This window comes from Prunus mume, linkage group LG4, assembly GCF_029339155.1.
Source record: "Prunus mume cultivar Tortuosa linkage group LG4, ASM2933915v1, whole genome shotgun sequence".
NCBI classification, from domain to species: Eukaryota; Viridiplantae; Streptophyta; class Magnoliopsida; order Rosales; family Rosaceae; genus Prunus; species Prunus mume.
The window spans coordinates 12973476-12997165 of record NC_142701.1 but is presented as its reverse complement, the minus strand read 5'-3'; the positions used below and the strand labels follow the sequence as shown (position 1 = coordinate 12997165).

General features: G+C 37.3%; 3 protein-coding genes and 1 pseudogene across 4 annotated transcripts; 3 read left to right on the top strand and 1 right to left on the bottom strand.

Annotated features, from left to right (window-relative positions):
* Window positions 1-42: 42 nt before the first annotated feature.
* Window positions 43-4899, bottom strand: LOC103327688 (uncharacterized; annotated as a pseudogene). Its single transcript, XR_016126043.1, has 10 exons — window positions 4228-4899; window positions 3841-3935; window positions 3366-3433; window positions 3236-3279; window positions 2957-3034; window positions 2712-2866; window positions 1725-1874; window positions 1475-1582; window positions 951-1016; window positions 43-493 (listed from the first exon to the last, which is right to left on the bottom strand). The product of XR_016126043.1 is annotated as an uncharacterized LOC103327688 (transcript).
* Window positions 4900-9096: 4197 nt separating this feature from the next.
* Window positions 9097-14466, top strand: LOC103327800 (serine/threonine-protein phosphatase 7 inactive homolog). The gene is made up of 11 exons (XM_008230166.3): window positions 9097-9257; window positions 9359-9567; window positions 9650-9814; window positions 9920-10690; window positions 10996-11463; window positions 12067-12207; window positions 12399-12503; window positions 12840-12911; window positions 13139-13333; window positions 13401-13472; window positions 13539-14466. The coding sequence occupies exons 1-11, from the start codon at window positions 9245-9247 to the stop codon at window positions 13632-13634; spliced, it is 2307 nt and encodes a 768-aa protein (XP_008228388.2). The 5' UTR covers window positions 9097-9244; the 3' UTR covers window positions 13635-14466.
* A 3930-nt stretch (window positions 14467-18396) lies between these two features.
* LOC103327802 (SMAD/FHA domain-containing protein) lies at window positions 18397-20146 on the top strand. Its single transcript, XM_089050598.1, is given in 3 exon segments — window positions 18397-18468; window positions 18470-18854; window positions 19499-20146. Coding segments are annotated over 3 exon segments (924 nt in total). The 5' UTR covers window positions 18397-18411; the 3' UTR covers window positions 19981-20146.
* Window positions 20147-20274: 128 nt separating this feature from the next.
* Window positions 20275-23406, top strand: LOC103327690 (RNA-binding (RRM/RBD/RNP motifs) family protein). The gene is made up of 7 exons (XM_008230053.3): window positions 20275-20505; window positions 20631-20896; window positions 21016-21056; window positions 21819-21982; window positions 22107-22209; window positions 22297-22466; window positions 22556-23406. The coding sequence occupies exons 2-7, from the start codon at window positions 20679-20681 to the stop codon at window positions 23033-23035; spliced, it is 1176 nt and encodes a 391-aa protein (XP_008228275.2). The 5' UTR covers window positions 20275-20505; window positions 20631-20678; the 3' UTR covers window positions 23036-23406.
* Window positions 23407-23690: the final 284 nt, after the last annotated feature.

Sequence of the window (23690 nt, the reverse complement as noted above, 5' to 3'; positions counted from 1 at the left end):
TTTCCCCAGTTTGCAGACGGTATAACAGGAAAGGATAAAAACTTTCTACCAAACACAACCCAACAAGTAGTCATCCTATAACAAAGTAAAGAGTATAACCACATCCAATTACAATACAACCTGCAGTGTTAATGCTGGTGCATAGAAGAAGAAAATGAAGACAAACTGGCATTTCAAAAACATGCCATAGGATTACAAGAAGCATTTGCTCCATGACAAAATAAACCAAAACTATCAACGTGGAGGCTACATAAATTAAATTATAGAAAAGGACACTAGAAATCATGATCAACTGTTAAATAGGTGAATAAATATCAGAACTGCAGACCCAAAAAAAAAAAAAAAGAGGTATCGGAACTCCAGATGTACACAAAATCATGTTGGAGCTGAGAAAGGCTTATTGCTCTTCAAGTGCTGAAGAGATCCAATTGGAGGCAGCTGTTTGAGTTTCTGACTCAAGATGTGCTGAAAGAGAGAGAGGCGTTACCGAGACCTGTTGGTTCAAATTAGAAGAAAGAGTCAGCCACCTTGTGGACAAACTAAATATGTTTCTGTCTAAGACAAACATTACATTCATCTATTATACCTATCATCTAAAAGAGTTCGATAGTTGGGTCTTCAAAGACTACCTATTTCAAATCTTTAGTAAATACCCTACAACGGTAGGTAGGGCTTCAACTTACACAAAAGACAATGAGCATTCAACCATAAAAATGGACCTCTACTGAAACCATTTAATGGCATGGAGCCCCTCCTACGGCACTTTCTATTATTTCTTGACAATAAATATCAGATGCAAGCCGATTTTACAACAGGATCATCTTACAATAACACATGGGGTCCAAAGAGGACCAGAAATGATCAGATTGAACTTCAACAGAAAGTAGACTTAAACAATTTAATTCCTCCAGAAATAAACATAGAGAGGAGAAATGGCACTTTCAACTTACAAATCCACTTTCCAGTGCTCTGAAATCCAGATCCTCATCCGTATCTTCCTTCTCCTTATCCACAAACTGCATAAGATAAATATAAATCCACTTGGATTAGTTATTTTATAAACGGAAGTAGTAAAATATCAGTACATGGGAACAGAAAAGAGTACACAAATTAAGATTAACCTAAATCAAACAGATGAGAAGCTGGAGTTATAGTATCAACAGTTTTATTTATAGCAAAAGGTAAAATTCTAATCGTAAGTGCTAGAAGCAACTTGAGGAAAATAAATTTATGCTATCCTAAACCAGCCACTTTACAATGTTAATAGGCTCCCGTGGTATAACTATTCTAAATTAATTTCATTTCAGAGGTTTCCTACAGGAAGCAAATGCCACCTGCTTCCACAGAGAAGTTTAAACAAATGGAAAAAAGACTTGAAAATTATAAGAAAGCCTAATGAAACTATAGATTCAAATTTTCCTTTTCAGACCCTTATTATCCCTCATATATGCTTACGTGCCAGAAATTTGTTTACCTCTAGTCGGAAGTATTTTTTCACCCGTTCAAAGTCAGATTTTCCCGCAGCTCCAGTTGATTCAATCTCCACATTCTTCCTCTGTGTCGTCACGCGACGAGCTGCACCCTGATGAAAAGAAAAGGGATACAAAAATCCAAGAATGAAAACCAAAGTAGGAAGAGTAATCCCTCTATTCAGAAAACATTAATCAGAAAATTTTAACATAAAAACAAAAAAAGCTGTCACTTTAGTAGAGCTAGCTACTTACGGCAGCAGAAGCATCCCGACCAAGCTGAGCAAGCTGAATTCCAAGGCTTTGTTGACTGTTCATGAAATGTCCAGCAGGATACCGACTAGCTGAAATGGCTTGCCAGCTAGGAGTTGATCTCCACATGCTTTGCTTGGTCAACTTAAAACCCTATCAAGTAGAAGAAAATACTGTAAACATAAGTAGGAGATAACATACAAAGGACATCCAAAAGATGTTCAAATCATGACTTCATATTAACGGCCACAGTAAGTGGTTAAAAAATTAAAACAGAAGTACTTTGAACAACAAAAGAGAAGGAGCTCATTGCCTCTCATTAGATGCAATGTTAAGGTAATCCAACTACGATGTCCTGGCATGGGACAACAATGTCCCTTCTCCTTCAGGTTTGCTTATAGTTTTATACTGTTCAATTAGGAGTTAGAACACAAACAGAATATAAGTAACTAAGATCTGATGCAACACAAACTAGTCAAATATCTGCATTTCTTTCACACACATACCTCAATCAAATAAGAATATATTTAGTGAACATAAAAAAATTGAAGATGAAGAAACACAGAAAGCACTTCTTAAAGAGCTTTAGGAGTTTTGAGTAGATTTCAATAATGTAAAGATTGCTACACATGGAATTGCAACATTACTTAAGTTAAGTGGTAATAAAAATCAATGTCAAAGTAGTGCGAACCGGAAGACAATCAACACATGGACAGTTACACCAAAATAACTAGAAAGAGGCCAAACAAAACAGTTGAGTTTCCTCAAAATCACAGCTTTACATTAGTTCCATTGAAGGTTTTGCCAATTGCAATCTACTTGTGTATCACCCATAAAATACCATCACCCGATAAATAAACTAAACTATATAAGAGCACACCATTTAAGTTGAAAGTATTGTATTACTTAATGAAAATTCCTAGAGTACTTGAGACCATCAGTGATCATTTTCATAAACAAATGATATAATAATGGTTCAAAAACACAAACCTTGTTTGACAAAGGAGATGATGGAATCTCTATATCGAAGGAAGCAACTTTTGGGGAAAATTCCCTTTTGAATATCCCTGATAGCTGCATTTATCAAAGGTAAACAGACGGCAACTGCATCTTTGAAATCATTTTCTTGACTTTCATCCTTCCTCCTACAATGGATTATAACACCAAAGATTAACGTACAGACATTAGTATGCCAAAAGAAACTCAGAATCAAATTGCAGGGTTTGTAAACTCACCAATTTAGTGATATTGACAAAGATGGTATTCCACTTATTAATGCTTCCCTGGCTCCAGCAACAACACCCGAGTACAACCTGGTAAAAGTTAACATTTGAAACAAACATTAGAATCCAAATACAAGATATACGTTGTTAGCATGGGGAGAAAAGATAACAGAGTCAGAAGAAGAAAAATATATCACTACAAAAAATTATGTACCAAAAGAAACTTGACATATTGAATACCAGAATCAAAGACATCAGGAATACTATAGAGGCATATAAACTAAAACTTACATATGATGACCGCAGCTTGATCCCCGGTTGATTCCACTGATTACCTGAAACCAGATTGCACTTAGAAATCTCAGTAAAAGGCTGAACACAGGATCTATATGTGTCTCGAAAATGGCATGTTAATGCTAACCAGCAAAGGCTTTGACCAAGAAAACAGAGCCCCAGATAATGCTAATGAAACACAATCCACGGGAGTCCCTGAGTAAAAGAACGTCACAAAACCTATTACTATCAGTGTCCACAACCAAAATGCAAAAGCAGAAAGAAAAAACAAATCAAAACTCTGCAGGCATATATTTGTAGCATGTCAATTGAACTAACATGAAATAAAAGCAATGAACAGAATTGCTAAATGCTGCCCCAGGCACAATCATTTCTTGCACACTGAAACTACGTAATGATAGAAACCACGTCACAAGTACCAAAATTTATAAGCTCTAACCAAAAAAAGAATCGATATGCAACAAATGACACCTCATTTCCACCAAAAAAATAAAAATAAAAGTTCATCCATTCCACATGCTAAATCAGGAAACTGCAATTGCAACAACTCTGGGAAAAAAAGACAAGAAAATAGGGAAACGAATGCAGAAACATAGTCATACCTGAAACTTCATAAGCTGTGGCACCCTTTATCTCAGCAGAACTCACAGAAACCGTTTCCCGGAGGGTCACAGAATGACCTGACAGTGATTTGTCCCTAAAGCAAGCAACCAATTTTGCAAATTAAAGAAAAATATTATACATTACCAATACTACAAATGAAGGAATCCCAAATCCCCAGATGAAAAAACTAAGGGAAGCAAGCAACAAAACGGAAAAACCATCAATAATCGAAGAAAACCTACCTACCCACATGAGAAAACTAAGGCGAGGAACATCAAAATGCACTAAACAATTAACAATTTGAGAGACCCCCACATACCCATATTAGAAAAATAGCACAGAACACAGAGAAACAAAGAAAGAACCAAAATTTACAGAGAACCCACGATTGAGGAGCGCAGACATGGACATTGTAAAGGCCTTGGTGGACCAGAGCTTCAACGAGGTAAGTAAGGCCAGGGGACTCAATCCCATCACCATTGGTGACCAAAACAATGGGCTTGGAACTGTCATTAGGGTCCTCCACAGTATCAGCAGCTTCAGAAGTAGAAGGAGGGTCAGTAGATTCAGCAGTTTTGTCTCCTTCACCACCAGCCCTTTTGCTCAACACATCTTGTAGATTGGAGACCAAGCTCGGAGGCAACAAGTTGGGTTTCACAGATGTTGAAGTCATGACACTTATCAGAGATAATTGATTGAAAGATTGATGATTTGGGTTCTGGGTCTGTGTAGAGGAATCAAAATCAAAACCCTAGAGAGAGAGAGAGAGTGGGGGAGGAAAAGTGGGGTGATAATAAAGAGCTGAGATTGAAAAGAGAGATGGATGATATAAATGGACCGGTTCAAAAGGAGTTATTTTTAGAGGGAGAGAGAGAGAGAGAGATGAGGGAAGGAAGGGGGTTAAGGAACTTTTGCTTACTTGTCTTAAATTGCCATGATTATAGTTATGGGGGGAAGAAGAACAGTGAGTGACGTAATGGGACTGGTTTTTTAGCTGCAAGTCTTCAAAGTTTCTTTCTTTTTTTCTTATTTTTTCCTTTCTTTTTTCTCAAATCACTCAATCAATGAACTTTTTGCTTGTAATGTGGCAAGATTAAAGGGTGAGTTTTGATTTGTGGGTAAAGTTTCTTTTTTGATAAACTGGTAAGAATCTAATAGGGCAGGTGAGACAAAGGTCACCACCACATTACATGGTAGATGTAACTTGTAAGGGGAAATTTGAAATGAGACAAGGTTTTTTTATCTAACCAATGTGTAGAATTCTAAGCAAGGACTATGAATTTATAATATAAAAATATTCATATTCCTATTAAAATACTCTAATGTTGGGTGTGGTTTGTTAGTTTTAGAAGACAAGATTTGGATTTGAATTTGATTTCTTGGTGACAAAAAACATTAATATTTCATATTCAATAAAATTTAAATATGAATTTTTTAATAAAACATGTAATAATTTATTTGAGCAATAGGAAGGCCGGCCTTGGATGAATGTCAAGATACATTCCAATAAAAATAAAATTAAAAATGGTAGCTTAGATGTTGACGACTTATACTATTGAAGTCAAATTTCATGTAGCTTATGTTTTAAATTAAACTTATCAATCCAAGCATTCATTAATAATGATTACGTCTATATAATATATTGATGTACAAATGAAAAGAATATGTGTGTAGATCTGACAATGGGTCGTGTTAACATGTTTCAGATCGTGTTCGTGTCAACAATGAATCTGAAGGCTAATAGATTAGAACCAAAAACCGAAGGAAAATGTAAGAAGAAGAAAGAATATATTTTATTGTGTGCTTGGATTGAAAGGATAAATAGTTAAACGACAGAGAAGATCTACTAGATCGTGTCTGTTTCGATGTTGTCCAAAACCTCTCTGATCCTAATTCAGTATTATCCTGTGTTCAACAGGTTTTCAAGTTTGAGGATAACTTATATATATTACAAAGGGCCAAGGAGAAAAGAAAAGAGAAAGGAAAAGGAAGCAAAAATTTAAATTTTAAAAAAGTGAAAAAAGGGATGGTTTAATACATCTAAAATTATTTTGATAACCAACGAAGTCTAGTTTAGTGAAAAGAGTATTGGCTTGGATACATGTGGTTTTAAGTTGAACTCTCATGACATTTATAATGTGTGTGTGTGTGTGAGTTGTAAGTTAGAATATCGCTTGTATACAAAATAAAACAAAAAAAAAAACCATTTTGAGGGGGATTTTTATTAGCTTCTGTTTTTCCTTCTAATCTTTAATCTTTATAGGGTTTGGTGTTAGATAGAGTGCAATGTTTTGGCATTTAGAAATGAGAATGCAAATTCTTTTTCCACATCTTGCAAGTGCATTTCAAAATGACAAGACTGTTTTCATTACGAGTATTGAAAACCTACATAAAATCACACATTTTGCACTCTCAATAGAAGGGTCGGGTTACATATATATTTCCGAAAAATGAAATTATCTATAATCTCATGTCATGTCATGATAACTATAATTATTTTCAGCATCTTCAAAGCAAGATTAGGAGGGTGCTGTATTCCTAGGGGATTGCTTTGTTGCTACAACTTTACACAACTATAGAATCTTCGAGCACAAATGCCAGTTGTGCATGGAGGAACATCACCATTATGCTTGATTTGATTTGAAAATGCAAAATAATAATAATATGGGATTTTAATTAGTTCGTCCAGCCATAGATTCCTTGCACATAATTTGATTTAGGTACGTGTGGACCCAGTTTGGGGCTAAAAGTGTGCGCATGCCACGTTCTTATGCAGTTGAGATGCTTTCTCTCCCACTCCCACAGCTCCATATATTCAACCTTATATAAACCAAAGCATAGCTTCAACGGTATGATCACACTTGGTACCATATTTGTTGTGTCAAAAGATATAGGCTGCAAAAGGTTAGCTGGGTTGACAGTTGTTGATCATAAACATGACTTTATTGACTCTTGTCAAGATTCTAGACATATTCATGCGTGACTGTTGAATATTGATCAAATATAACTCCTAGAAATTAATGTACGGTTAGAAATCACTTACGTGCGCATAGGCGATTGACTGTTGCTTAACTCTATTTACAAAGTTCTAACTTTTATATGAGTACCTTAATTGATGATCTTATTTCAAATATAAAGTGCCCATCATCATCTATTATTGGTTGTTGAGATGTTTTTTCTCTAATAAATGTAGAGGTAGTTTTCCCTTTTATTAAAAATTGATGAAAGACAAATGGTTAGGACCAATCTTCAGGATGAGTGAGAGACAAACTTTGGACAGTACCACATCACCCCTAAACTAATAATGAGGCCTCATCATGATCTTTTGCATATGGTCCATACAAATTAGAAATTTCCTGGATTCTAGTGGGCACATGTCCCCTTGGCAGCATATTTACTTTGATGTCTGCACAAGAAACTCTCTATGGAGGCTACAACTAAGTACATACATATATATATTCAGTACAACAAAAGGATAATTATGTTGTTGAAGTCATTGTCTTTGGATGCTGTGTGCCCTAAAATGAACTAGGCATCCACTACATAGTTAGCTTCTGATTGCACATGAACCAAATGTATAGATGCTGATATTATTGAAACAGTAAAATGTCATGGAAAAAAGGGGGCAATCTGCCATGGTGTTGAAGCTTTGTCCAGTTAAAATGTCAGTGGTTAAGGACTTTCATTGAAAGGGCCCCAATCAGACTAACAAAGGTTGTTTGAAGCTGCACACAGTGGTAGGTTGTATTTGGAACTATGAACTGTCCCAAGTAAAGTGACAAATCCTGCTGCAGCCTAGCAATTTTTCACAAACAGACTGAATATATAGTTTTTGCCTGTAAGTATTGCATATATATTTGGTTACATCCATCTGCTATTGATATGAAAATACCAGGCCAATGATTCATCCATCCAGATTAATTTTGTGAAAACCAAAGGATGGTTGGACCAATATAATAGTAGATCTATTACAAAAAATTTATATATGGTATGCGAGCATCCAATTCAAAATCAATTGACAATAAGTAAAGAAATCAAATATCATATAAACCACTAAAGTAAAACTTGTATTTCCGACTCAGGAAAATACTATCAACATAAAGTTCATATGAATCAGTCCATTACAGTTTCCTTCCCCCAAATTTTGTGTTAACACAGTGAAAAAGAGCACTTCATGAAAGTACATAGACATTTGGAGTCCCAGTGCACAAATTAGACAAATGCAGTGACCAATATATATGTGAGCTTACTGGTAGCTATCTTTTCAATCTTTTTACCAGGAGTTATACATGAATTCGCTATTGCTTCTTCGGAAGCACTTATACGTTTGCAGGAGGAAGCTAGCACGGCCAATGCAATAGGGAAAGGTATATTTCAAGAGGGCTTTGCTTCCACAGTAGTTTAAGCATAAAAGAACCAATCCAGCTAATAAGCTCCTGCCTACTCATGCCCATTGCTTTAACATGGTGCTATACCTATACCTAAACATCTCACTCATGTTCTAGCAAGTTGAGTCATGGAAATTTATGCTCAACACATTCCAAAGAAAAAAACCCAAAACATTTATACAGATAAAAACACACATCCAAAACACATAAATCATAGCCTAAAGGAATTTGCCCCAAAAAGAAAAAGAAAAAAAAAAAGGCGCTTAGCTCCATGAATTTACACATCTCACACATAAGGTCAGAGTTTGACTCTCGCTTCCTACATTCCCTAAATAAATAAAATAAGATAACAAAGCTTGATTACAAGGAAGTTTCAATTTTAGGATATAATCACAAAACATGTTATCTCTATATATAAAACAAAAGGTAGAAAATTGTGAAACATTCAAAATACCAAAAAATGTCATTGGTTAATGCAAACATTAAGAATTGAAATTATTAATTAAATGAGGATAATATGGTAAATTCACACTTTTTCATATTAAAAAAATTAAAAGTAAAAGAAAATTCAGATAATGGATCTTATTTTTATGGAACACAACTACCCATTATCTTTTTTAATTCTAAAATAAATTTAATTTTTTTTTAAAAAAAGAACTCATCGCAGGCAGTTCAAAATAATAATAATAATAATTTAATAATCACAGCACAGAAATAAAATAGGGACACCACACCACAACTGATTCTGGGCCTAGATCCATCCTTGGGTAGTTTGTGTTGGTTTTTTGGGCCTTGGGCCTTGGTCGTCAATATACGACAGGAAAATTGTGTCGTCTGTCTTACTTGCCTAAAAGTAAAGTCATCGAAACGATTTAGGGCAAAAGTCGTTTGATTTCTGCATTTCGATTCAGTGAACGAGGAACTCGCTCTGGTCTCTCTCTGCATTTTACCAATTTCCCAGACTAAGCTCTTCACCAAAATCCCATCACGAAGTCTCTGAATTTCGAACTCGAATATGCCCGGCGAAGGTTAGCAGCTGTGTTGATGCCATTTTAGTCGAAGAAAATCAGTGTATGCTTTGATAATTTTGATCGTCAAGCTAATGCTGTATGTATGTTTGGTGTTGTAGACATGGACCGTCGAAAAGAGAGAATGAAAAGCGACTGCAAGAAGATCATGGAGAGCATAAACGCAATGTGTTTTGAGAACCTAAACGACGAGCAAGTGCATTCACTGGTGATGATGAGGGAAATCGCGCGCGGAGTTGTGAACAATCGAGTTGAGAAGGTGACCGCCGGTGACGTAAAAAAGGCCTTGTCTTCCAGTATTGAGAAGATGGTAAGCGATGGTTTTGTGGGTTCTTTTGGGTTTATGTCGTTTTGTCGTTTGATTGATTGGTTTGGGTGTGTGGTGGGTGCAGGTGGATTCGTGTAGGGACGTGGTGAACATTTTGGGAAGGCTTTCGTGTGATGGGTTGGGTGAGGAAGAGGTGGAAAAGGTGTTGAGGATGAAGGAGATTGCAATGGGGATTGTGAGTAAACGTCCCAGAGTTGTAACCATGCTGGGTTGTGAACCTAGTGAACTGGTATGTATGTTTATGAGCTACCATGTCAAGTTTGTATTTTGCGATTTGTTGGTCCACCTTGTTGTTCAATTTTGGGTTGGTTGGTTTATTTGATGATTGTTACAGGGTGATGGGGCTGATGATGATTATACAAGTGACAAGGATGTGTGGAGTGGAGGGGTAGAAGCTGAGTTAAGAAATGAAGATGGTCAGCCTGAGCTGATGGAAAGCCCTGTTTATGGGGTAACGCACACGTCCAATGGGCATGTCCAGATTGGAGGGCTAGGTGCTGAGAGGACGATGGTTGAAGATAAGTATGCAGAGATGGAAGCGGTTTCCAAGAATGAAGATGGTTGGAATGAGTTGGGAGGAAGTGTTTTTGAGGCGACAATGGATACCGGCCATGAGGAGCAGATTGGCAGAGTAGAAGGTTTGATGTTTGAAGATGACTGCCTCGTGGTAGTAGCTGATGAGTTTGAGAGTGAAGATTGTCAAGGTGAGGTGCAGAAATCATTGTCGTCCTCAACCTTTCAGCACTCTCTTTCCTGGCCTTTGGATGACAGGATAACCTTAGAGTGGGTTCAGGGAATGATGTCTGCTCTTGAGCAGTCACCATTGGATTTTCAATCTGTTCTGTCAGTTTCTGTCGTGGATAAATTGATTGATACTGCTACAAGTATCCTCTGCAAGGAGCCGAATTGTGTGGCAGTGGATTGCCATGGAGAGGATTCAAGAGTTGTTGTAGTTGGTGACATTCGTGGACAGTTCCGTGATTTACTCAATCTCTTTGAACATGCTGGTTTTCCCTCTGACAAGCAATTTTATGTTTTTAATGGAAATTATGTTGATAGAGGATCACAGGGCTTGGATGTGTTTCTGGTCTTGCTGGCTTGGAAGGTAACATGAAGATAGTGCTAGTTGTAATCTACTGGTTCCCTTTACGGCTTCTTGTTAATCTCTGACTTGACCTGATATAGAAACTTAGAAGAATTTATATATGACCTTTTATATGTTCACGCATCTGGCCAAGTCGCATGCTAATGCTTTTATTCTATTTTATTTTTGTGTTTTTGGTTATATGGTCCTCAAGCGAATTGCATTGTATGTTGATTTGGATTGCGTAGCATTTTGGTGCACTTACTCTTGGGACTTTAATATGATTTCTTTCTCAGTTTGTTTTTCACTTTATTTTATTTTTATAGGTCTTGATGCCTTGTAGAGTATATCTACTTCGTGGGAACCACGAGTCTAAATATTGCACATCCGTTTTGGGGTTTGAGGTGGAGGTTGAGACCAAATTTGGTAATCAAGGTGAATATGTCTACAATAAATGCCTTGACTGCTTTAAGGAACTCCCTCTGGCTTCGATCATAGCCAATTGTGTATATACCACTCATGGAGGTCTTTTTCGGAGCATGTGTGCTACCTCTTTGAGAAGGTCTAAAAGAAAGAGGGAAGAAAGGCTGGAACTAGGTTCTTTAGAAGATTTATCTAAGGTTCAAAGATCTCTTATAGATGCTCCAGATGAAGGTCCAAATATAATACTGACTGATGTGCTGTGGTCAGATCCATCAAAGGAGGATGGTCTAGTTGAAAAATCATTTCGAGAACGGGGTCTTTGGTGGGGTCCTGAATGCACTGAGGATTTTCTAAAGCAATCCAACTTAAAGGTAATATTATGAATATTGCACTTTACTCCAGCTGATATATTTTGAACAAACGTCTCTGTCTGCGATTGGTATTTCTCACTGTCATCATAATTTGAAATTGTGATGCCATGTATTCACCTAATTGGATATTAGAATCTTAATGGCATATCATCGAACCAAGTTCTTTAACAAAATTACACCCTGTAGCATTGAGACATTCTTGTTGTATGCTTATTTTCTGGTTGTTATGATCAGTTCGTTGAATTTATCAAGATAAATAACTTGTGCATATTGATCAATTATCAGGTAGGTATTATGCATACATTGTAATGCGCAAGCAAGTCATTATTAATCAACATTGATTAGACTCTGTTTAACTTCTCTTTATTAGGTAGGTACTATTATGCATACATTGTAACATACATGCAAGCAAGTCATTATTACTCAAAATTACTTAGAACCTCTTTTGAATTTTTCTTTTTTGGTTTTTTGGCAATAGTGTCTGCAGCTGTGCACAAAATGTTTCAGTTAGGTTTCAAACTTTTGCTGCATTTTGGGAAAATATGACTTGCTCCTTTCATGAGTTGTCATTCTAAGATTGATATCTTTTCTTTGTTGTTATAGTTGATCATAAGATCACATGAAGGCCCAGATGTAAGGGCAGATCAAGATGAATTTGGTGACATGCTAAGTGGGTACAGTTTAGATCATGTTGGAGAGTCAGGAAAACTGTACACTCTGTTTAGTGCTTCGGATTACCCACAGGTTAGGGTTCCTCAGTCCATCTTTTTCTTTATTTTGTAGCTTCATTCCAACGATCAAGTTTCAATTATGTTTTAGTTTACTGATTAAACCTAATTTCTTTTTGTTTCCCTGGCCATTAAACTAGCATTTTTTTCATTTTCAAGTAACTGAAGGAGTTGTAGACCTAAGTAATTGGATTGTCTATTGTGCAGTTGGATGAAAAGAGGTATAACAATGAAGGAGTCTATGCTTTATTGGAGCCTCCTAATTTGGAATTTCCTTCATTCTACTCATTGAAGGCTGTAGGAAGGACAAAGGTACAGATCAAAACCATTTTAAACGTATTATTCCAGGACGGTTTTCTTTATTTTGTCAGGGAGAAAAGGAAAATTCACATATTGTTTATCATAATGCATGTGGACTCTTAGAAGTGAAGTTCTTTATCATCAAAGACATTTATTGCATTTGAGAATTGAGAGGCTTGACTTGGCCCTTTTGCAAAGTGGTTCACCATGCTTGCTTAGAACATGTGCATTCAGCACAAGTTTGAGTGAAGACCAAGAAACGTTTGCAAAAGCCAAAAGGTTCCCTACTTTTGTGTATATTGCTTCTGTGCGAATACATCTCATTAATTCGAGACAATTTGTTAACAGGTAGATCCTTGTGTTGTTGATGCTGCTGACAAAGATTTGGTAGTTGTTGGTGAACCAGACTTGGGATTAATGGTGAGTTGGTTTTAGCTTCCAGATCCTTGTATTGTAATGAAAAATGATGGCGTGGGATTGAAATAGTTGAGCCACACCAAATTGGATTCACATGCACAAGGCTTCCCCCTTGGTTTACAATACAAGATCCATCACACTCAATTTTATAATTATATCAAATGTGATGTGTTCATGTGCCCGAGTGGGATTTTGATATTAAGGTTTCTATTTTTCTTTTGTATCTGCAGTCTGCAACTGTCACTTCTTCGTCTCAAACATCTTTTCCACCTGGGATTAGTTCTGAGGTTAACTTCGAGGCTTTGGGCATTTCCAATCCCCCTTCTTGGAGTGTGATGTTAGCAGATGATGCAGGTGGAACCCAACTTGTCCAAGTTCCAAAGGCTCCTGTCGTGGAAGGATTACCCCTGCCTTCAGACTTACAGGTGATGGATTATTCAGGTTGCAATCCTTCTTTATTAATAGAGGTCTAAAATCCAGGTTTTCATGCAGGAGCCTCACCAGGCTGCTTACAAGTATTTCTTGGAGCTTATTGCTGGTCTGAAGCATATGCTTTCAACAAGGGTGAGTCAGGTTCATTTGTTCCTTTGTACTTCTTTCACTTGAAATTAACATGATTGTATTAAGCAGGAGGTTGAGGATCAGGTCCATGAGTCAGCCATCCAAAAGAGAGCTCGGCACCAAATGGGGACACCGCAGGAGGTCAACTTGAAGCCTGAGGAGTAGACACTACCTCTTATGAATTACTAAAGAGAACAATCATTGTTAATGCTGGCTGGGTGACTGGGCAATAGCTTGTATTCATCTTATTTCTTTCCAAAAAGAGAAATGCACAGATGCCAGGTATGGAATTACATGATTGGGTGGCAACGGGTCTTAACTTTTGCAATGAGGTTCCCCAAACAAGTCCTGGCTATCCATCATACCATTACTAAAAGCACATTTTTTGTGGCTGAGATCAAGCAAGACTTTGCAGTTCGAACGTATATCTTCTTCTAATAGCAGGATGAGCTAAATGATACAGTAACAAGTGAGCCATAACTGAAAAAAATGGTGTTTCTCTTGTGTGGGGATATCGATGATGCCCAAAAGGTGCACTTAGTTCAACAGCCAACGTTTGTTTAATCAAGAAAAGCTACTGGAGGCTGTGGAAGGTGGGTAGGGATTGGAGTTTGCCTTCTACTTATATTCAGGTAGTAAGCCAGCAAGTAACCACTACTGTTCATATGGTTAAGGTATGGTAGCAGTTGCTCGAATCATCGCGCCTCATGAAGAGCTTGAAAGATCGAGTAGTAAATCCTTCACAATTCGTGCTATTGGGACAATGCCTCTTGGAAGTCTCCTGCAACAACAAAACTTGTTTCAATGAATGGTGGCTTGATTGTCCAAAACGTTTAGCATGCAGTGTGAGGAACAGTGGGATTGCTCTGAAATCCATTTTTCTTTTTCTTTGTAATGGTGCACATAAAACGGACTGCAGGTCCTTTATACACAACTTGTAGAAAACAGTGTGTCCACAAGGCACTTTAAAGACCCATAATCTCATGCTTTTCGACAATTCTTACTATTGTATTCCTTTTGGATCTCGTCTTCATTATTCTCATAATTTCTATACACAACTTTCAACTTAAGGAAGATTTTCTATCGTTTTCCTTTCTTTCAAATAAGCATTTAGCACTACCAATTCGAACAGTCTCCACTTGTTGGAGGAGGTACTGAGTTGTTCAAATCTCATGGACTTCGAATGAAAAAAGAAAAGAAACATAATAATCTGGCAAAATATCATAAATTGCCAACCGCAAATTTTCTAATGTTTCATTCATATAATTGAACAATCCTTACAAACTATGATTGACAATTCTGTCAATAAAATAATTGTCCATTTACCTTGCATTAAAGAAAGCATTTCTTTACAGCTAAATGCATTTGTCACAGAGATTCCAAAGTGCATATTTCATCAGACTACCTGGAGCTGCTGAACCATGAGACTCACAAAACAAACATGCCCTGAAATTCTCGGTAAGGAGCTCCATCGCTTACTTTAGTCATAGTCACCAGCTGGATTATCCTCCCTCTCGCTTACGTTTGACAGCATTCTTACACCTACCATTTTTGGAATTCCCAACAACGTCCGTCAAACAGACATGCACTGTACTCTTGATTTCATCAAGCAACTTCCTATCTTGGGATTCCATCTGTTCTACTAACAATGAATCAGCTATGTTCGCAATTTCTCTCATAGCAGCAGCCTGTAAGATAAAGAAAAGTGAAACATAACTAAGTACAATTTTAACTATTATTAAGCGTTATTGACTTTGAAGAAAAAAGAGAGCATAAACTTACTATTCTCTGAAACTCAGATTCTAAAGATTCAGGCCTTCCCACAAATTTACGGGTAATATTCTCGTACCACTCCATGTACGTGCTTTCGTCAACACCTTCCTCACCTTCCAGAATATGGAGTCGACGCTCCAACCATTCCCTAATCTCTGAGCGCATTTTCCCTTTGCCCCCTGACTCCATATCCTTTGACAAGTCTACCCCCTGATCAACTGCAGGAATCTTCCTCTCCCATATCTGGACATCCTCTGGGATAGGTTGAGGCATGCCAAACTGTCTAAGACAACGATCAGGGAGGTGTCTTTCTGCCTTTCCAAAGCATATCAACATAGTTTTTGATGTCCGTAAAATCATCTTATTTTTTATATCTTCGGGTATAACTGTGTAATCAAAATCTTTGTATGGAAACCACTTAACCTGAATGTCAATACCATACCAACTGTTCTCATCATCATCCAAGCAAAATTATATCATATAAACCTAGAAACATGTATTTGGACTTACATCAGAAGGTTGAAGTGAATCCAAGGCCTTGCGGTAGGCAACAATGTTGGTTTTCGATCTTGATCCCGTTGATCTTCCTTTCCACCTAAGAGCAAATGGAAAATAACTATGGTTTGGCTCTTCATTGAACTTTGGTTGGCCAATATTCAGGTGATAATAACTCCAACACTACAAAGAATAACAACTAATGAGAGTCAACGCATCATTGGGAAGCCATTCATCCAGAGACGGAGGACCCAAATAAATAATAAACAGAAACAGCATGCTAATGTTACCTGCAGTAGTGTCAAAGAGCCACTGATTGTGCCTTGAGATTTAAGGGAGGCATTACCAAGAGCTCTATAGAGGAATGCCAATGCTGCTGCACCCCATGCATATTTTCCAGCTTCATCAAACTTTTCAAACAATGGAAGAAATGTAACAGATACTTTATTCCCAGTAGTTGTGGAAAATATTGTGCAACCCACAAGATATAGGAGGTAAGCACGTGTGTGGCGCTCAATCTCTTCAACTGGTGCATCATCAGGACATCTAGAAAAGCACTCTCTCAACCAATTTAGCTTCAACATTCCTCCATTTAGGTCCTTCGGCGCTTTCCCGAGTAAGTCTTCACATACTGAGTGAGGCGTCTTCACTGGTACACCTATAACAGGATTTCCATCAATTGGTAGCCCAAGTATAAGTGCAACATCTTCAAGAGTTACAGTCATTTCTCCAACAGGCAAATGAAATGTATTTGTTTCTCTCCTCCACCTCTCAACAAGTGCCGAGATGAGTGAATTGTCAAGAACAATTGTTGGTATCGATCTAAAGTAGCTAAATCCGGCCATCTCAACCAACTCAGCCTGTTTAGGCGTGAGTCTCCATTGTTCGAGCATTGAAGTGTGTTCATGACATCTAAGAACACCACGCTCCTATACATTTTGATTGAGATATCAGTACACATAATCAGTCAAATTATGGGCGGAAAACCAAGTTCTAAAAAGGATGAAGGAGAAAAGTTCTTGTCTAACCTGTCCATTCCAAATTGCTGAAGAGATATGATTATCTTGATCATAAAGTACAGACTTATAAATTGGTCCAGGATTTATATGCGACTCCATCTCCATTTGAGTCACTAGCTTAAATAATCCTAAACTCAGGAAAGGGAAACATTAAACTCTAGCCCCATAAATTATGCCAATAATAAAACTCTGTTGTGTGCATAAAATACAATTGCAAATAAACTATAGATAAGTTTGAAGTTGACTTTGCTTGAAAATTGAAACCCCATTTACTGGAAAACAAAAAAGAAAGCTTTGATAAATTTGTTCCTCTGGAGACACCAAATGTAATAGAACTTTCATTTAAAAATGTTTTAAGCTACAAGTATTTTATTAAAGCAACCAGGGTATCACTTTCAAAGCATCCAAGCTCATGCTTTAATGAATTCTAAAATTTTGAAAAAGAAAAATAGAAAACTGAAAATCTAAACCATAATAGAAAAATATACCCAGATTACCAGTGACGTCAAACTCAACAACCAATTATTTTCTAGCCAAAATAGGGCAAAACCTTCTTACTTTTCATGAAAAAAAAAATTGAAACTTCGCAATTTTGAAAATTTTATTTATTTTCCAACATTTTCCCAGGAAACAAACGGAAACCACAGAAAATTACGCATACAAATTCAAGCACAGAATATACTGACCTTAAATTAGTTGTGTACCGAAACTAGGGTTTGCTAAAAGGATCAGAAATCATGGAAGTCTTGGACGAGGACGATGAAACCCAGAAAACGACGACAACGAAGGTGTCGTCTAGGTTCAAAGAACCTTGGAGTATAAGTATGAAACCAGAGTCGTTTTCCCGTTCTCTTCTGAGATTTGAGTGAGATGGTGTCGTACTCTGCCGAAGACCATCCAACGGTGAGAATTGCGGAGTCGTGCTATGTCATTTGTGTTGAGTTATAGCAAACGACAATTAACATTCCGTGTCGTGTTATATATGCCCACGTATATGGTTCGTCTTCTTGTATATGGTTGGCCTACGAGAGATATAAAAAGGCAAAAAAACAGAAAGAAAGCCCAAATTTCATATTAAAAAAGGAGAGCCCCCAAACACCAATCTTGCAGCCCATTAACTATTTAGTCTAGTGATGTTTCTCCTCTATAATGATGGAAGATATCCAAGTTCGAATACCTCATTTCTCAAACATCGAGAAAGTACGAATATTTCAATTAAAATGTAATGAGTCGACTACTTCCAAATTAATAGTATGGCGTCTCACCCGAATATTTAACAGATAAATAGAATGATGAAAGAATGATGAGATAGAGTTATAAACTCGAACCATATTTGAACTTTACAACAAGTGCCAAACAAAAAAAATATTTATATGAAACATAAAGTTTGGGCATTTGTTGAATGATTGTACGTATTTAAAGTTTATATAAATAAGAGAGTGAATTATGGAGTTTTCGTTAATCCAAAAAATAATATTTCACGTAGATATGATATGTGGAAGAATCAATTACACTTCATACCAATGTGCTTAAATGAAATTTGGCTCATGACCTTTAAAAAGAAAAATAAATTGCTTTAATACTCACGTGCTTAACACGTGGGGACAAACTAGACAAAGGCAGAGGTAACGACAGTTCAAAGATCCTCCTACTCCATGGCAATGGAAATTGAAGTGGAAGACCATTCGAAACTCATACTAGAGAAGGGTCATGAAGGCTGTGTTTGGAAGAGGAAATGGGTTCAGCACCAACGACCGTACAGTGTCTCGTCGTCATGTTTTGTTCGAATTTGAACACAAAAGCGCGAACCAAACAGAACCCAGCGTTTCATTTGAGGTTCTAGGGAAGAATCCCATATGGGTCCGGAGCCAAAAGGATGGGGGAGTTAGGGTTTTCAGGAGGTCGGAGAAGGGTGAGGTGGCGGCCGGTGATTGGTTCTGCGTGTCTGGGAATAGACCCGTTTGGTTCAGAGTGAGAAATGTTGAGGCGGAAGAGAGAGAGAACAGGGTTTTGGAGAGTGAGAGTGAGTTGGCTGAGGGTTTGCAAAGTGGGTCTGAATTGGAAGGTCTTGATGTCTCAGGCATTGACCCTGTCAAAGGTTTGGCTCTAAATTGCTTCATGGTCTTGTTTGTTTGCCGTGAAAATTGAACAAATGAAGAGAAAAATCTTATCTTGAGATCTTTGGGTGGCTTTTTGTGTTTCTTTTCCTTTTTCCTTGTTTGAGATGAGCTGTTAGTGTTCATGAGAGTAATTAAATGACTTCAATTTGTAGGTTGCAATTACTTTCAGGTACAGTTTTAGTGATTCTTTTTGTTTGCTGATAAATTAAGTAAAAATGAAAGAAATATGAAATCTTGAATTTTGTGAATTGGTACTGTTTTGAGAATCTTTGGTGTTACTATCTGAAATTGGTAAAATGTCTGTTATCAAAAGGTTGAGGATGTTGTAATGAAGAATTTGAGGTTACTTCCTAGGCCATTGAAGTGTTACTTTATTGTGTTCAATTTAGCTTTTGTAGGCAATATTTGTACATTAAAATTGCTACCTTGTATATGTGGTGTATAACAGATTTTGAGTTCTTTCACCTGTAACTTAATTCATTCATAGCGGCTAACTTCTCGATTTGGGGCATTGTATATGTGTATGCATATTTCTTGTTAAATTTTCTTCTTTATACATTACGGTACTTGGAATTACCAGTTATGCTTGTGATGATAATGTCACACTCTTTCTGGAATGCAGAGTTTGGTTTTGTTGTAATGGGGCATGAGTTTGATCCCTATCCCAAACAAATGATCCGTGATGTAAAGAAGTGGAACTGGTTTCTTGAGGAACCTAGAAAAGAAAGCGAAAATGATGACGAATTTGAGCAGAAGGAGAGTAAGGGTGCGCCGAGAAAGAGGAAAAAAGGCAAAGAAAATGAGGATGAGGAGTGGACAGGGGAGAGTGAAGCTGATGAGGAGCTTGTTGCAAAGTTTAGAAAGGTAAATAAGCCAAAATATTCTACAAGATCGAGGGCCAGTTTCGAACCTCAGAAGGATACAAAATGTGGTAGTAAAAGCTCTGTGCAGAAGAAGAAGACTTCTAGTTTGGGTGAAGAAGATGAAACACTTGGAGGCTTCATTGTTGGTGAGGAGGACTTGGAAGAAGAAGAAGTAGACGAAACCGATGAAGACGACGAAGAAGAGGAATTTGTTGAAGAAGAAGATGATGAAGAAGAGTAGAGGATTGACAAGCAAAAAACACGTTTTTGGTTGTGCAAGTTATGTTTTCCAAATGTAGCATCATGTATGTCGTATGGTTTTGCTTTTGCCAACAACCAAACGACTTTGTTTTGATTAGAAGTATAAACATAAATACAAGTAGAATATCTTATTTATTTATTTATAACCAATAGAGAGGAGAGATTCAAATTCAAGGGTAAATAAATTTTCTTTTTGGTTAGAGATCGAATTCAACACACCCATCTCATGTATTCAAGTTTTACTGGTTATGAAAAGACCCATAAAATTTATATTAAAAAACAAAAAAACCAGAACGACGACGTATTGTGCGACGGAAGTTTTATATATGCTGCGTTTTTCCTTGCTCAGCTTCAATATAAATATCTGAAAATGCAAAATTGAAATTTTAAATTCATGTCCGGTTCTCGCCCGACGGCGCCGTTTCAAGCTAGGGTTTCTCTGCAACCACAGAATCCAATTTCAATTCCAACTTCCAACACTCTCACAAAAAACCTAGCTAATAAGGTAACTAACTCAAATCCGAATCTTAGGGTTCATCGCACTGCTTGCTTTGAGGATTTAAGCCAATCCAATGGCATAATTGCAAGCTAAGCTAAGGCTTGGTTGCCCACAAATTGATTCCTTTGCAGGTCTATAGGTATCAAAAAGGTGGAGAGGAAATTTGGGCCTAAGAACAAATGGAAGATTTTCATGAACGCAGTCGTTTCGACGACAACCAAATCGCTTACAATGGAAACGAAGAATTTGAACAACCACCAGAGCAACAATATGAAGAATTTGAACAACCACCAGAGCAACAATTTGATTCGGGGCGTGGTTTTGAAACGAACCATAACGTAGATAGTGAAGGCAATGAGTTTAGGGATTCATTCAATCATCGTGATTCGGCTGCGGGGTTAGTTGGGTTTTGAGTTTTAAAGTTACAGTTTTTCTTGATAGAAATTTCAATTCTTGTGAATATAATTGAGGGTAGAATGAGAGAGTAACACTTGGGTTTGCTTTCTTATGTGGTAGAAAACTATTTGTAGGAGGCGTTTCTTGGGAGACGACTGAAGGTATTTGGTTAAGCTTTTGATTTCGTGTTTTTACTTGTAAATTGGAAACGAACATAGTTTAACGTAGTTTCACATCTGGGGTCATATTGATGCCATGGATTGTACATTTTGTGTTTCTTCATACTGGTGATCAAGCCTATCTTTTTGTAAGCCGTTGTTACTCTGAATGAAACTGGATTTATTTGTTTGAGATATCCAAGAATTCAAAGCTTGTTGCTTTACTTTTCATTTCATGTTGTAGATTCCGGCATCTACTAGATTAGTTGTGTTTGTTTGTTGAATATGGCCATCTGGTGTATTTTTGTGTGCCGTATTGGCCATCTGGAGTTTTCTAGAATTTCCTCTGGACGAGAACATACGAAATAGTTTTCGTTTTAAAAATTTCTATTAAATGCTATGGAGAAAGTGCAATTGGCTGATATGATTTTCATTAATTTCTATGAATAAGAAAATCAAACACACCATTAATCTGTCTTCTGTTTCTTTTTAGACTGTTTACTTAGTTACTCTCTCACATAATTTTTGGCTTGCCGCTAAAGTACGTCATAGAATTTGTTGCTGTTAGTTAATTATGATAGATTATTTTAGTCGTTTTATGGTCCTGTTGCCAATTCAATTTCCTTCTTCAAACTTCACTTTCTTTTATGGAGGGAAAGGAGCTGGAATTTGAGCTACTCTCATTTATTTCCTGACCTGTTTCATTGTGAATAGTATTAACTCCCCCTTTATCCTTATCCGATTTTCTGATGATTTTCCTTTCAGAGGCCTTTACCAATTACTTCAGCAAGTATGGAGAAATAGCAGATTCTGTTATAATGATTGATAAACATTCTGGGAGGCCAAGGGGGTTTGGGTTTGTAACATTTGCTGATCCAGTGGTTGTTGATTCGGTTTTGGAGGAAGAACATGTCATAGATGGCAGAGTGGTAAACATTCATTGTCCTAGTGCCTAATAATATAGTGTCATAATTTTCCCAAAACTTCGAATAGATTGTTGGATAGTTTTGTCTGACTCTGTTACCCAATTGGTGTTGAAATATTTTATACCAGGTGGAGGTGAAGAGGACAGTTCCGAGGGAGGATATGGGGTTTAAGGGGATATCGAAAAGAAAGAAGATTTTTGTTGGTGGAATACCAACGTCTTTGACTGATGGTATAGTAGAACCTACTTCATATTTTTATTATGATTGCAATAATTTTTTTTACTTTCCTTTTTTGACATTATGGTAAAACATTGTAGATGAGTTGGGGGAATATTTCTCTACATATGGTAGCATTGTTGAGCACCAGATTATGGTAGATCATAAAACTGGGAGGTCTAGAGGGTTTGGGTTTGTCACTTTTGAGAATGAAGATGCTCTTGACAAGGTATTTTCTGAGGGCAAGATACATGAACTTGGAGGCAAACAGGTACAAGTTAAAGATTGATTAGTATATCTTTTCATGTATGGTTTCTGGATGAAATGTTTATAACGTTGGCACTTTAATGTTAAATGTAGGTGGAAATAAAAAAGGCTGAACCTAAAAGGGGTGGTGGTGATTTCAGTGGCAGTGCTCCCAAGTCATATGGTGGCTTAGGTGGTACTGCAGCTGGATATGGTGCATATAATTCTGCAAGTCGGTACAATGGAAAAATGAGCAGGGGCTATGGTGGGGGTGGGTATCCCACCTATGGTACTTACAACAACTATGCTGGAAACTATGCTGGAAGCTATGCGGGTTTCTACGGTGGCTATGGTGGATATGGATATGGATTTGGGTATGGTGGACCCATGTACGGCAATGCTGGATATGCAGCCAGTGGATATGGCATGCCTGCTGGTTATGGTGGGAATACTGCCTATGGTGGTGGTAGAGGGTATGGAAATGGTGCTGTTGGCCGTGGTGGTGGTAGCGGTGGTGGAAGTTATGGTTCTGGTAGAGGATATGATCGGAATGGTGGTTCTACGACCGGAAGATATCATCCTTATCAAAAGTGAGGAAATTTTTTGTCGACTTCATACTTTGTAATCAGCGTCCACTGACTGTTGGAGCATAGTGAACTTTCCTCAGTCGCTGCCTGAGAGCGTCAACAAAATTTGCTGTAATTGTGAAAAAAAAAAACTCTGATTAAAATTTGTGGTACTTTGCCCTATTAGACCGGTTGATTTGGAAGAGGAAGCAAATGACAACTTTGCCAGCATAAATGGGTCTCTGATAGGAGGTTTTCTACGATCCTTGCACACTCTGTAAAGAAAATTAATGTGCAGATCAACTTTTTTGCAAGCCATATAGAAATGCTATAGCTTATTTATGTCACAACTTTTAATCCCAGGGATGTTTTTGATTGAAATGTCTTATCAGTTGCTTGTAGTTTTAAGCATCGTTTAGAACATTTAGGGTTGGTCTGTGTTGTGTGCTCTTCTTTGGTTTGGCTAAAAAGGAAGTTGAAAAAGCAGAGGGTAGTCGAGTACCTGAGTAACTGTAAGTTACGGATTTTGGCCATCTTTGAAGTTTGAACAGGTTTCATTCGTTGTGCGCTTTTAGCTTTTCTGACCTATACAACAAGCCAAATGTGTTTTTCCGGTATATGGTTTGCAGTTTGCCCTCTGCTATATTGGAAATGCAATTGTGACTGTATTTAAGTTCAATCAC

Excerpts from the sequence above, each read along its gene's own strand:
- LOC103327800 (XM_008230166.3), top strand. Across the intron at positions 9,568-9,649 it reads CTTCCAGTATTGAGAAGATG|GTGGATTCGTGTAGGGACGT; the intron begins GTAAGCGATGGT and ends TGGTGGGTGCAG. Across the intron at positions 12,208-12,398 it reads GTGCTTCGGATTACCCACAG|TTGGATGAAAAGAGGTATAA; the intron begins GTTAGGGTTCCT and ends TCTATTGTGCAG.
- LOC103327690 (XM_008230053.3), top strand. The coding sequence starts at position 20,679 with ATGGAAGATTTTCATGAACGCAGTCGTTTCGACGACAACCAAATCGCT. Across the intron at positions 20,897-21,015 it reads CATCGTGATTCGGCTGCGGG|AAAACTATTTGTAGGAGGCG; the intron begins GTTAGTTGGGTT and ends CTTATGTGGTAG. Across the intron at positions 22,467-22,555 it reads ATGAACTTGGAGGCAAACAG|GTGGAAATAAAAAAGGCTGA; the intron begins GTACAAGTTAAA and ends TGTTAAATGTAG.